At 42.4% G+C, this 13,756-nt stretch overlaps 1 protein-coding gene across 1 annotated transcript in view; it reads left to right on the forward strand.

Annotated features, from left to right (window-relative positions):
* Window positions 1–13,756, forward strand: part of lama2 (laminin, alpha 2) — a 325,147-nt gene that overhangs the window by 243,055 nt on the left and 68,336 nt on the right. The window contains exons 40-42 of the mRNA XM_049589718.1: window positions 5,415–5,577; window positions 12,883–12,961; window positions 13,053–13,184. Coding sequence (XP_049445675.1) covers window positions 5,415–5,577; window positions 12,883–12,961; window positions 13,053–13,184 — 374 coding nt within the window. The remainder of the gene's footprint in view (window positions 1–5,414; window positions 5,578–12,882; window positions 12,962–13,052; window positions 13,185–13,756) is intronic.

Genomic DNA, 13,756 nt, shown 5'->3' on the forward strand with positions numbered 1-13,756 from the left:
GCAGCAGTTAAATGCAGATGTAGCATCACCAGAGAGAGTGATAGTGGATCCCTTGACTGCTAGATGCTTCAGTGTAATCTATCTTCAGCCATTTGACTCTTTCACTCCCACATAACAACATATCACTGGCCTAAATGCAGAGAACACAGGCCTATGAAACAGTCATAATGATGTTCTCAGTGGTGTTGCACGTGCTGATGGTGGGGAATCTAGTATTGTTCTTCTGTTGTTTGTTTCAGGATAGTTGTTATCTGTTGTCTTGCCAGTTTTTCGTATGGTGTTTTATTGTGTTTTATTGTTATTGTGTCTGCCCAGGAAGTACAGTTCAGTCAGGAACACTTTATTACATTTGACGGTATGGCTCTGTTCTGGGGCCTCTCTGACTTTCCTAGGTCTATGCAGAAAGCCTCTTGCACGGGCCTGCGAGGAAAGCCTGAGACAGAGAGAGCACACCTCCCTGCCCTTCCATGCGCCTACATGGAAAGCCTTAAGGCAGGGAGAGCAGAAGCAAAGACCCCTCAGGAACAGAACAGAGCAGCATCAATGACAAACAGAAATGACATTGATAAGTCAGACACAGCATGAAAAGGAGGAGCTGGGGTAGAGGCGGGTTGCAAAGCGGCTTGCAGTGGAAGCAGCAACAGTAGGCAGGCCAGAGCAGTTTAAATAGGGCGCCCTGAATGAGATTTGCCAATTGGTTGCATAGAAAGGAATCATGTGATTTTTTTTTTTTTTTTTTTGGAATTTTTTTTTTTAAATTGCAATGTCTCGGCTTGCTTACAGAATCACAATATATCCCAATATACTGAATCATAACCCCTGTATCATGATACATATGGTATCACCAGATTCTTACCAATACACAGCCCTGAGAGAAATCCAAGGATAAAAAAGGTCTCTTTAATATCAAGACTGATGTTAGTGTTACCACCCAAAATAGACAAAAAGCAGAGACCTTGATTGCATTACAGCCTTTTCTTTTCGAAATTCTATTAGGCATCTTCAAAGTGTAACGACCAAAACATCTTTCTGCCCCCTTGTTAGCTCTCTAATGGAAAACTTAGCTCAGACACAATGGCTTGTGGGCCGGCGGCCAGCTGCTGGCGCTTGGTGCCAGCTGCTGGTGCAAAGTGTTGCCTGAACAATAAATACGAATCCAGCAGGCTGCAGCATCACTAACCATGGTGATAAAGAGTCACCCACCAAGATAACAGGGTGCAGAGGATCAGATTGATTTATTTTGTTAGCATCTAGTTAGCAAGTAACAGAGAGACTGCAAGAGTTAAATTGTGTTTGCACATTTCAGCATGCATTGAAGTTCTTTACGCTTTTGGGGTTTTGTTTAGTCACAAACCACAAACATTACAAACATTGTTTTCCCATAGCTCCAGGGTTCAGTGCAGCCCTACAGCTGTGTGCTGTGTCCCCACTGATGTAAAACATTATCTCACAGGCAGTGTTACAGTCCAGATGGTTCACTCAGGTGGCTTCTTACAAAGGACTTGTCTTGCTCTCTCTCTGCATGTGTAACTGGCAGATAGTTGTTCATTTCAGCTCGGGTATCTTTTTGCCAGTGCAGCTGCAGCATCTCCTCCCTCAGCCCCTGCATCAATAGCCGTGTGACCAGCTTGTGATGTGTTTTTTTTCTCCTGCGACATCACAGTCACAGCCCTCACGTACGCTCCACTGGAAAAGGGTATTTCTGAAGTCTAGAGGGGGATTCAGTGCTTTGTGCAGTCATTCCAGGCCATCGGTGTCCCTCCATGTGCGAACTAATTTCGTCAGTGGACAAGAGTTGTGCAGACCTTCTGTTCAAGCCGTCTTTTCACCATCCCCGGCCAGGAGTGCCACCTTGCAGGTCACTCTGACCGTTTGTGCTGGGGTTTGTTGAGCTCTTCTTTGGTTGCTGCCAAGGCTCACCACATTAAAAAAAAGACACACATCTTTCTTTTGTACAACCCAAGTTAGTCCCTCTTTTCCACATCCAGTGTGTCTGCAGGTCCTTAAACATACTTAAAATGTCTCAAATTCAGTGTTTATAAATATCAGGCCTTAAAGGTATTAAATTTGAATTTGTGAGGTCTTAATTGCCACGATGATCAGATCAAATTCATTTTAACCATTGTTTAATTTCTTTTTGTACATAGGAGTTAGACTTTACTGTGTGAAAGTCCACATTTCTGATGTTACAGATCTTGGACAGCAACAGATGTTATTTGACGGGGCTAAAATTAGCGCGTCCAAAGCCCAGGCCCCCAGGAAGTGGCAGGGCTGGGCTTTGAAGCCAATTTTTGTAGTAGATAAACTTGGAATTACAAATTCTGAGCTATCATGTGATGCCATTGGTCCCAGACTTTTTTCCATAGACTTATACTGTGAAATAGAGATCTGTAAATTAGTAGATAGATTTTTTGAGCGTCCCAAGACTTTTAAACGATTAAATCATTTTATCCCCGTTCAAGTTAGGGGAGTGCTAAAGTGGGGAAGCGGCTGTAGTCTACAGCACCTGTTGTGAGGTGTGTTGTCCTCTTTTTTTTACTCAGTCTTTCCATATGTGGTCCGTTCACACTGTCAGGACTGTAACATTAACATGTATGAGAAGTCTAGTCTGTTTCCAATTTTAAATCTCTTAACCCCGGACAGCTGTAGTCAAGTCCGAATAGGATTTAGCAGGTATAAATACACTTTTAAGTAACTCCCCCACCCTGCACTGTTATTAAACCAGGACAAATGTCCTCCATGTAAACTGTGCAGTTCAAATAATTAGTCATTTTGATTACTGTTATGAAATTTTTATGGCTTCTGGGATGAAATGAAAGTTACCAAACCAACGCTTTTTGACTGGCTGTGATGAAACTGTCCTCTCCTTGTTGTTGCTCCTAGCTCTCTGGCCCTCTGCCTAATCACACTGTGATTATGGGTGTGTGTGTGTGTGTGTGTGTGTGTGTGTGTGTGTGTGTGTGTGTGTGTGAAAAAGAGAGTGTGCTGTGGCTCACTGTATGATTGAGAGTAGCAATTAGAGACTTAATTATTGGCTATCACAAACACACCACATACACAAACACTGATGCAGATGTGCACACACTTGTACAACTGTGCACACACACACATCCATACACAGACACACACATAATGAGGCAAGAAAATACTGTACACACTTTCCTCTGAGTCTGCGTGTGTGTGTGTGTGTGTGTGCCCATGTTTACCAGATACCATAATATGATTCCATCCACGTTTTAAGTGTTTAATTGGCTTTTAAATCCCACTATGTAATTATATGGCTGTGACACACATACACACACACACACACACACACACACAAATGCGGAGCACACACACACACACACACACACACACACACACACACACACACACACACACACACATGCAGTACAGCTGTTCATTAGCATGATGGCTTTAGTTTGGTCTTGGCTCTAATCACATCATGTTTACATTTCAAATGATAGGAAATGCTGCATTGCCACAACCACACACACACACACACACACACACACACACACACACACACACACACACGCACACACATACACATACACACACAGGCCCACACAGACACACACACCTACAGACACTCACACACACTCTTTCAAGTTTCAACTTGCTTTAATCATATCACGTTTACATTTCAGATGAGAGAGGAACACGCCATCACTGCAGCACACACACACAGACAGCTTGCTGCGTACACATGGAATCGCACAACACACCTCTTTACCCTCCTCTGTTTTGCTCTTGCCCAAACACACACGCTCACACACACAAACTCACGCACACTCCTCATTAAGTTCCAGCAGTTTTATTCAAATGAGCCTTGGAGTGTTTTAGTGCAGTTTCATCATTGATTGGTTTGAGATTTCACTGCCTTTAATTTGATAAAAGCAGGGCAAACATGAAGCCTGCCAAAATCACTGGCTTTGAATGGTGTTAAAACATTCTGTGTGTGTGTGTGTGTGTGTGTGTGTGTGTGTGTGTGTCTGACACTCAGTGTGTGTCTGTGTTTAAATGAGTGAAGATCAAACGGTGTGATTTGTCTGTCTTTCTGTTTGAGTCATAAAGCTGAGACATGACAGCAGCGCCCACAGACAGAATGTCCATCAGGACTGAGCTCTGTCTGTGTTTACTATTAATATATCTCCACACACTGTTCATTTCTATGTGTGGAGATGATTTCTTAGAAAAGAAAACAACTTATTTTAGGTTAGATTGTTGTTTTAATCAATTTACTTTGAGTCCATGTTTTAGCCTCTGTTATTCAAACATGTTAAACCTCTTTAAGCTTATTGTTTTTCCTTTATGCTTCACTCTCACCACTCTCCTCAGCTGTGTTTGTCAAGCGCGCAACTCCTGCCAAAAACCCTCTAAAAGTTAGAGCTGTCAGAGTTAATAGGGCTGCCCCTTGAAAGTCGGAGATTTGAATCATTAGTTGGAGATTGTTCAGTCGACTCAGTCCAGCAGACTCTTTTTTTTTTGCCCATCAGTGTGCTTCGTAGTGTACTTCTAGGGACATTTTGGTCCCCAGATTTTGCTGCGAAGTGAGCACTCCTGACTTTCACACTACTCTTTGCTACAGACAGCTGTAAACACAATGCAGCGGCAGAGAAGAGGAGAACTGTTTCACTGTAAGGCTCTAAAATAACATTATCTTCTCTCCTCTGTTTAAAAGTGGCGACTTTACAGCTCACAGGTACTTAATTTGACACAGTCCCTGGCTTTTGTTTGATATCTAGTGACAGCAAAAAAAATGTTGTTGCACATTTCTGATCCATTGTTAGCACCATTAGTTCCTTTATTATTACATTAATGTCGCTATTACACTGAATGTCCTGCAGACCCCTGTTCAAACTTTTAAACTTTATATGGAAAAAAAAAGAATCATTGAATATTTGTATTTAATGGCCGGATCTGATTAGACTGACAGTCAGGTATAGCCCCAGACATTAAACATGTGGACAATAACTTGCAACAAAATTTCATTGGGCGAAGGAGGAAACTCCATTAACTGTCTTCCTCGCAGGACTCAGAAACATCTCTCCTAACTGAAGTCTTCCTCCTGGTTTGAATTATCTCAGTTTTTAATCGATACCTTCATTAAAAACCCACTGTACACCACCTGCACAGCACCAAACAGCAGACAGACAAAGTTAGCAACTAGCTCAGATAGAAAGTTGATCCTCCAGCAGCTGCAGACTCAGAAGCTTTTTCTCAGGAGTCAAAAAGGAGTAAAAAATAAAAACAAAACAGAAAGTGAATATTGGACTTTTGGAATGTTTGGCGATAAAGTAAACCATAACAGCTCTATAAGGTGATAATATGTCAGGGCTGTGTATCTGCCAGCTCATTTTGAGGTTCCTCTGCCCCCTCATAGCAGTCTTTCTGTGTGTCTGTGTGTCCAGACCTCCAGTCAAAGGCCGCCGACTTGAACCAGACTCTCTCGCGGAGAGATGGAACTCCAGACAAAAGCCTGAAGGAGATGAAAGAGGAGATCCAGGCCATGCTAGCCGAGATGAGAAAACGACAGCTGGGAGGGAAGAAGAGCATCGCCGAGGAGGAGATGGAGTATGGACACACACGAACACACACATATAAACACACACACACACACACAGGTCATGTATCTTTCTCCCACACACAAGAAAAAGACAGATTTTAAGAAAACTTTGCGAACATACCAGTCTTTGTCTCAGAGTACACACACACATTTTTGAGCAGACAAAAGGTGTAAATTTCTTGACGAATGGAGTGAAAATGTGCCAAGAATAGTGTTTGGAGACAGGCAGTAACTGTGCATCTTTGCTTTTGAGCACTTTCTTTGGTGTTAATGTTTTGTGCTTTTTAGAGCTTTTGAGTTTTTTGTCTTCAGAGTTGTTTCTGTTTCCTTTTTAAGTCTTGTTGGTGAATATGACCAAAACCTTCATTCTTCCATTTGCATGGAAATCACACTTGTTTTCACCTGCCTGTTGTTTTGTTATTTCTGTTTCATTTTTTGTTTTACTCACACTTGTATGCTAATGCATTCACCTTGTGTGTCTTGGATTGCCTTTGGCCCTGCTGGGATTCAATCCCACTTTTCTATCTTCTTGCTTGTTGTTCTGCAGGGTTTTTCCCCACTAGACATTTTCTTTTGCTGAACTTGCACAATGAGAAAGAGAGAGACGAGAGGAGAGAGGTGGAATATGCATTAAATTCACCCTAATAAATCAATATGTAAAAAATCTTACCTGCATACTATAGAAATTTTACACTAGCAAAATGTTAAACTCATGAAAATGGCAGTATGCTACCTATGTAAATATCTACAAAGAGCATTTTTAATGTTGAACATTTTTAGATATTAGGGTGCACTTTTCCTAGCATTCCATGCAACCAGTGATTTCTGTCAATTTATTTACATCCTATAATTAGACAGCAGGCTTATGAAACTTGAGCTGTGTAATATATCCATGGAAACATCACACTTGGGTTTTTTTTGTCAGTCACAGTAAAGTTGCCTTTAAAGCTGTTCAAGTGCAGAATTATTTAGAAAGTATGCACTGTGTTACCTCATATTGTGAATCTAATGAGGGATTGTGAATTCTCATTTAATAACGATTTTTTTGTTTTGTTTTTAATTCTGTTTTGTTTTTGTTGTTATGTCTTCCCCCTCATGTGCCAAGGAAACAGAGGAATCTTTATTATAAAAAAAAAAAAAACATCAGAACTCACCCTTTGTCAAGACCCGCCCATGGTCCCGCCCTCCTTGGTTACTATTGCTGGGTTCGACAAAACTAGTCTTGTGGGGATTCATTCCCATAGGAAACAATGGAAAATACCGGGAGATTTACCTTTCTCGTAATTCAAATTGAGTTGATCCTTTAATACGAGCCGGGTCTGTCTGAGGTCTGCCCAGCAGGTTAGCATAGTGAGCTAACAACAGTCTGTAGCTAGCGTAACATTGTTGGATCACATCACCTATTATAAAATATGAAAACCACATTGCTTCTCTTACCTTCGAGCATATGTAAGTATGCTTATTGATAGTCGATGTGTTGAACTGCCAGTGTGGTCGTCCATAGAATCAAATCCAAAGGAGACATTTGATGATTTCCCTTAGGTTTTGGGAATTGAATAAAAACTACTCGGGGAATTTGTCTGGATATCTTGAGTCATTGTTGCAGACACCCCAAGCACACTTGTTAACCATGTTAAAATAATATAAATCACTGATTTATCCGTGTTTGCCAGCTAGAAAGCTCTGCATTTCACTGTGACGCCATTAACAACGAGCCTGGGAGAACACAGCCTGGGGTGATGTTTGGCAAACCCCAGTACGTTAGCAACTGTTAATATGGGGAGGAGCGTCTCTGCCTTTTGCAGATGATGTGGTTCTGTTGACTTCATCACACCATGACCTCCATCATGCACTGGGGTGGTTTGCAGCTGAGTGTGAAGCGGTCGGGATGAGAGTCAGCACCTCCAAATCTGAGGCCATGGTTCTCTGCCAGAAATAGCTGGACTGTCCCTTCTGGGTTGAGAGAGAGTTACTGCTTCAGGCGAAGGAGTACAAGTCTCTCGGGGTCTTGGTTACAAGTGAGGGTAGAATTGAGCATGAGATGGATCGTCGCTTTGGTGCTGCTTCTGCAGTGATGAAGAGAGGGCTGAGCTGGACGGCGGAGCTTTATGTCCCAGCCCTCACCTATGGTCATGAGCTCTGGGTAGTGACTGAAAGAATGAGATCGCGGATACAGGCAGCCAAAATGAGTTTCCTCCGTTGGGTGGCTGGGCTCAGCCTTAGAGATAGGGTGAGGAGCACAGACATCCAGAGAGAGTTCAGAGTAGAGTCGCTGCTCCTTTGCATCGAAAGAAACCAGTTGAGGTGGTTCAGGCATCTGATCAGGATGCCTCCTGGGCGCCTCCTGTTAGAGGTGTTCTGGGCAAGTCCCATTGGTAGGAGGCCCCGGGGCAGACCCAGAACACACTGGAGGGATTACATATCTCATCTGGCCTGGGAACACCTTGGGGTCACCTAGGAGGAGCTGGAACACGTTGCTGGGGAGAGTTCTTTGCTCAGCCTGCTGCCCCCAGGAATGAATGGTGGCCCACCTCCAAGGCTGTATCCAGGTCTCACAATACATCCATGGCATTATCAGGGGAAAAATGGTGAGTCCCCTGATATGTCGATAGTGAGTTTACTGCGTCCTTTCATCCCAAAGGCATCCTCTGTTCATTCTAAACATTTTTTGTGTTACCGGTGGGGCGACGACATGCTGTTAGTCTCAAGCTTGGCCTGTGCAAAATTGATGTGACACAACAGGAAAACATCGACTACTGCTGTCGGTGAATGTCATTTTACTTGTCAACAGGCAAATGGCAGTCAACAAGGTGAATATTAGCCAGTACTGATGTTTGGCTGACGAATCGGTTTATCCAACAACACTGAATGCATACTTGATTATAACTGTGATAGTAATTTCAAGACTGTGAAACTTCTTTTAGGTAGAGTCAAATTCATTTTTCATATCTTACAGAAATGAGTGAAACTCAATGGATGCCTTTAGTGATAGAAAAAAGACACACCATTGTTTGCAAAATTGTTAGCTGTAATGTAGATTATATATGATTTATAGTACAGTAAAGAGGTTAATTCATGCAGAAGCACTGGTCCTTTCATTTCTTTTTCATTCTTCATTTCTTTCCTTCTTTCGGTTGACACAGGAGACATCAGGATTAAACGCCTTCCACTGAGCAGATACTCGATTACTAAATATCCTAGAGCCATGACTTTCTGCTGATGTTCTAACAAAGTGTCTCTCACTGTTTTCGCTCTCACTTTCTCCTTCTCAAGGCACTTGGTGGAATTAGTAATCTACTCTCTTGATCCCTCTCTTCTCCGTCTCTTTCTGTCTCTCTTTCAGCAGTAAATGTTGACGAGGTCGATGAGTTAATTAAAAGTACTGTATCGCCGTGGGGGTAGAAACAGAGAGAGACGTACAGAGAAGGTGTAGTGAGAAGGAAAGCCACAGAGAGACAGGAGAACAACTGACAGATGGACGGAGAGTTGTTGTGGGATAGAGTAGGGAGACAAAGAGAAATTGCCACTGCCACTGAATGACTTGTCTGACAGTCTGCGGTTGATTATTTGACTGAACCCTGAGGGGAGATTTCAACCAGAGCAGCTGAGAAAAACACAAGCATCAACAAATGTTGAAAGGAACATACACAAAAGCTAGCACAGATATATGACTTTTATTTTTTCTATATTTGATCTATATTCAGTATGCGTTCAGACTGCAAAAACTCATTCATATGCTGTATTATTTTATATTGTAATGTAATAGTGGCTTGAATAATAGTTAAACACCCCTCCCTTTTGTTTTTACTTAGTTTTATACTGTTTTCTTCGCGCTGTTCCCCAGAGGGTTCATTAAAGATTCATCAAACCCAAAAATTACCTTGCATGTATCCCCAAAACTGTGTGAAATTGTCCTCTGAGTGATGTCAGCTGGAGGACACTGGTACCTTGTTGTCTTAATTAATGCCGAAGGTGAAAAATAAGGCTCATTAAGGGATGCTATGGTAAGCATATGGTTATTAAACTGTTTTAAATACTTCCAAAATGAGAAAGCTTTGTAAAAATGCATGTCAAAGCAAAGTATAATTAGGAAACCTGGAGTAAACTAAAGGCTGTATTGCAAAGCTTGATGGGTGGATCAGTTGAAGAGAAGCCTGCAAGATAGTTAAAACAGTCAACTTAAGTCTGAAGCTACAGTCACATGGCATACTTACATACATATATCTGCCATACTTTTTTTTTTTACTATGACGGTGTACTTTAGGACCTGGTTATGCAAGCAAAGAACTAGCTTATGTGTCATGTCATCTGACCATGTCTGAAGGTGCTGTGAAAGGCCTATTGTCATAGACAGGGGCGAGATGGAATAATTGTGTTACTCCAGGGATAACAGCACACATTTTTGAAGCCATAGTGGCATAAAACAGTTGTGTGAAGAATGAAAAAAGAAAGCTCGGACATCCGGAGGGAGCTCAGAGTAGAGCCGCTGCTCGTTCATGTCCAACAGAGTCAGTTGAGGTAGTTCGGGCATCTGATCAGGATGCCTCCTGGGAGCCACCTGCTGAAGGTATTCCAGGCACGTCCCACTGGTAGGAGGCCCCGGGGCAGACATAGAACACGCTGGAGGGATTACATATCTCATCTGGCCTGGGAACGCCTTGGGGTCCCCCAGAAGGAGCTGGAAAGCGTTGCTGGGGAAAGGGATGTCTGGGGTGCTCTGCTTAGCTTACTGCCCCCTGCGATCCGGCCCCGGATAAGTGGATGAAAATGGATGGATGAAAGGAATTGGCTCAAACCATGCCAGCGTTCTCACCTCAACATTGCTGGCCAGTCATACATGGCAGTTGTGAATGTTTGATCGCCAAATCTACACAGTAAATAAAAAAGTTGGCTGACTGCACTAACAAAGCTGTACATGTGAATAATTGATGAATGCCCTTTTAATGAAACCTGAAGACTGTTAGAAGTTTGTTTTCGTCATGTCTGTACTCTCCGAAAAGGTATATAACTAAGGGATAATGCCCAACAAGATGTCCATTACCACTTTTTAACGGCCAACGTGGAGGCACTTGGGATGATTTCCTCTGTGAAGGCCAATAAAAAGTGATAATGGACACTTCAAAGTCACTCGCCAAAGAAATAAAAAGTAAGAATATTCATTCATATTGTTGTGCTTTTTGCAGTCAAAATCACATTAGTTTTTCACAGACCAAATCTCTGTTTCCTTGGTAACATCTGCAGGTTTACCTAAAACCTGGAACAATCATTGCCACCCCATGAGCTTCTCATGCAGAGGAAACCTTATTCACTACTCCAGTAAACAGGACCAACCTTAGATATGACCCAGCGACGGGAGATATTCTAGTCCGCCCAGCTCATGGAACCCATTAGCCCAGCTAGTAGCCAGAAAGCTAATGTTATCCTCCTGAGACCTGAACTTTTGTTTGGTTTGCATTTTTAATTTCTCCAAGCTTTGTGGGATCAATAGGACCCGATTAGTTTTAAAAGACTAAACATCGTTAACAATGATAAAGTCCGAAGGTCTCCAAAAAGTACTTCCTACTTAACAGTGTCTTAGCTTATTACTGTTGCTAAAGTTGGTCAAATTTGTTGCCGTATCAAACTACAAACATTATTAATGATAAATAAACAAGTTTCAACCATAAAATCTGATCAGGTTTTGCTCCTTGTCCACTTTTGTGTCGGGATCAGCTACAGACTGACTTGGCAGAGATGGCTGCCATCTTGTTTTTACCTGGATTAGTGTATTGTGCTCTTACCACTAGGTGAGACAAAAACGTGTCCATGAACGAGGACAACAGGTCTATGTTAAGTAGAATGAAGTATAAGGTCAAGTAAACTCAAAATGTAATGTCTTCATATGAGGACACAGGGTCTCAGGAGGATATGCTAGCAAGATTCAAAGTCAACAGCATTGCATACAGTTGACAAACAGTAAATATAAATTGGCAGTATGATTTTCAAGATTTTCTGGAACAAACAGTCTGCCATGTGTAATGATACTGTTGGCCGCAGCCTGAAGTAGCAAGCTGAATATTGGACAGGATGTGAAATGATTGCTTAGGTTCAGAGGGGCAATGTAGTACCTGCAGGGTGTGTGACAGTCTCCTTCCTTTGGTGTCCAGAGGACGAGGCACTGAAGGTGCTGGAAATTAATTGTTAACAGATTAATTGTTAACTCCTTTCTGTTAACAGAAACAGACAGTTTCAACGGTACTACTTAGCAGGTGTCCATTAGTTTGTTTGTTTTTTAAAGATATTTTTTGGGCATTTTTGCCTTTAATTGACAGGACAGCTAAGCATGAACGGGGGAGAGAGAGAGAACGACATGCAGCAAAGGGCCACAGGCTGGAGTCGAACCTGGGCCGCTGTGGCAACAGCCCTGTACATAAGGCGCCTGCTCTATCCACTAAGCCACCAACACCCCGGTGTCCATTAGTTTTTAACGGACACCCTGCAGCCAATCAGAATCGAGTATTCACTCAGACCATGGTTTGATATAAGTTATATGGGCTGGCTGTGGCTCAGGAGATCCAGCAGGTCATCCACTAACAGGAAGGTTAGCGGTTTCATTCCTGACTCCTCCAGTGCACATGTCAAAGTATCCTTGGGCAAAATACTGAACCCCACATTGCTACCGATGACATCAGTGTGTGCTCGTATATAAATGTTTAAAAACCTGAGTAGGGGGTGGCAGCTTGTGGGGTAGCCTCTGACACCAGTGTGTGAATGAGTGAATGTGAAAGCAACTAGAAAAGAGCTACACACGTGCAAGTCCATTTACCATTTACCATATTGTTAGTTCTGAGTATCTGTTGCATGAAATTGAAGGACACAATGCAAAGATACACCTCAGAATTTCTTTCTCAGACACACAACCTGATGTGGCACAGGTCTCCGCTGGTTTTACCTGTTGGTCTTATTAATACAGCATGCCATACTAAAGTGCACATATTCCTTCACCCGTCTGCCCAGTCACATGCAAACACACCCACACATTAATGTGACAATATTTGAAATGTTTTACGCAGCCACAATTTAATCCAACTTTGCCTGAAGCATCAATAGAGGAAAATCGGCAATTTCATTCTGGTATTTCAACATTCAGTCATATGGAGTGATTATTGTCTTCACACAAGCAGAAGCTCTGTCATGCATCACAATAACTCTCCTCTCCTCTGAATTGTTGCATTCACGTATCCAACTTATTCCATTGTTACTCTTTTGTAAAGCATGAATACGACTGTGTTAAATGACCAAAATAAAAATGTAAATATTGCTTCCTCTTCCAGGCTTGCAGAGGAGTTGTATCAGAAGGTGAAGAGATTATTTGGTGACCCCCATCAGGCCACAGAGGACCTGAAAGCAGAGGTAATTATAACTTCTAATCTTTACTCTTTTGTCTTCGATGTCCCTAAATTAATGATGTTAACTTAATGCTCCCCCCCGTCTGCTCCCACAGATAAAAGAGAAGCTCTCAGACCATGCAGGGAAGCTCCAGGAGGCCCAGGATCTCCTCCACTCCGCCCAGGGAAAGACGAGGCAGGCTGGCTCACTGGCTGAACAAAACCAGGCTAACCTCACAGCCCTGGAGGTGCACATTCACACAAACTCATACACAGCCGCACACACACACTCCCACACACAAGTTTAACATGCACAAACTCAGTCAGAAAGCTTGAATGCTGAATCATTTCTGTACTCACGGTCACTCATTTAAAATCATGAGAACAATGAACCACTATTCAAGCACACTAATTAAATTCTGTCGTGTTTTTTTTTTTTTTTTACTGTGACAAGCAAAGGATAGATAGATAAAAGAATGACAGGAACACTGACAGTCAGCACTGGTGGGTTCTACACATGACCCTGTCACCAGTTTTTGAGATGAAACTAAATAATTATCAGGTTGTGAACAAAAGGTTGTGTCTGCACTCTACATTGTTGTGTTAATAGAATCCATGTGAGCTGGCTGACTTGTATCACCTTAGTTTCAAATGAGTGACAACAGTGAAGTGATGGATTACTGTTGTGGGGGGTACTGAGCCCATTGTATGTGTGATTTTACACGCTAGTGTAGTGCCCATTCAAAACCTGCCTGTCATAATGGGCTGATTGCTCGGCCTGTGGTAGTGCTGCTTGCAGCTTTCTTAAGAACCGCTCATC

This window comes from Epinephelus fuscoguttatus, linkage group LG11 (assembly GCF_011397635.1).
Source record: "Epinephelus fuscoguttatus linkage group LG11, E.fuscoguttatus.final_Chr_v1".
Classification (NCBI taxonomy): domain Eukaryota; kingdom Metazoa; phylum Chordata; class Actinopteri; order Perciformes; family Serranidae; genus Epinephelus; species Epinephelus fuscoguttatus.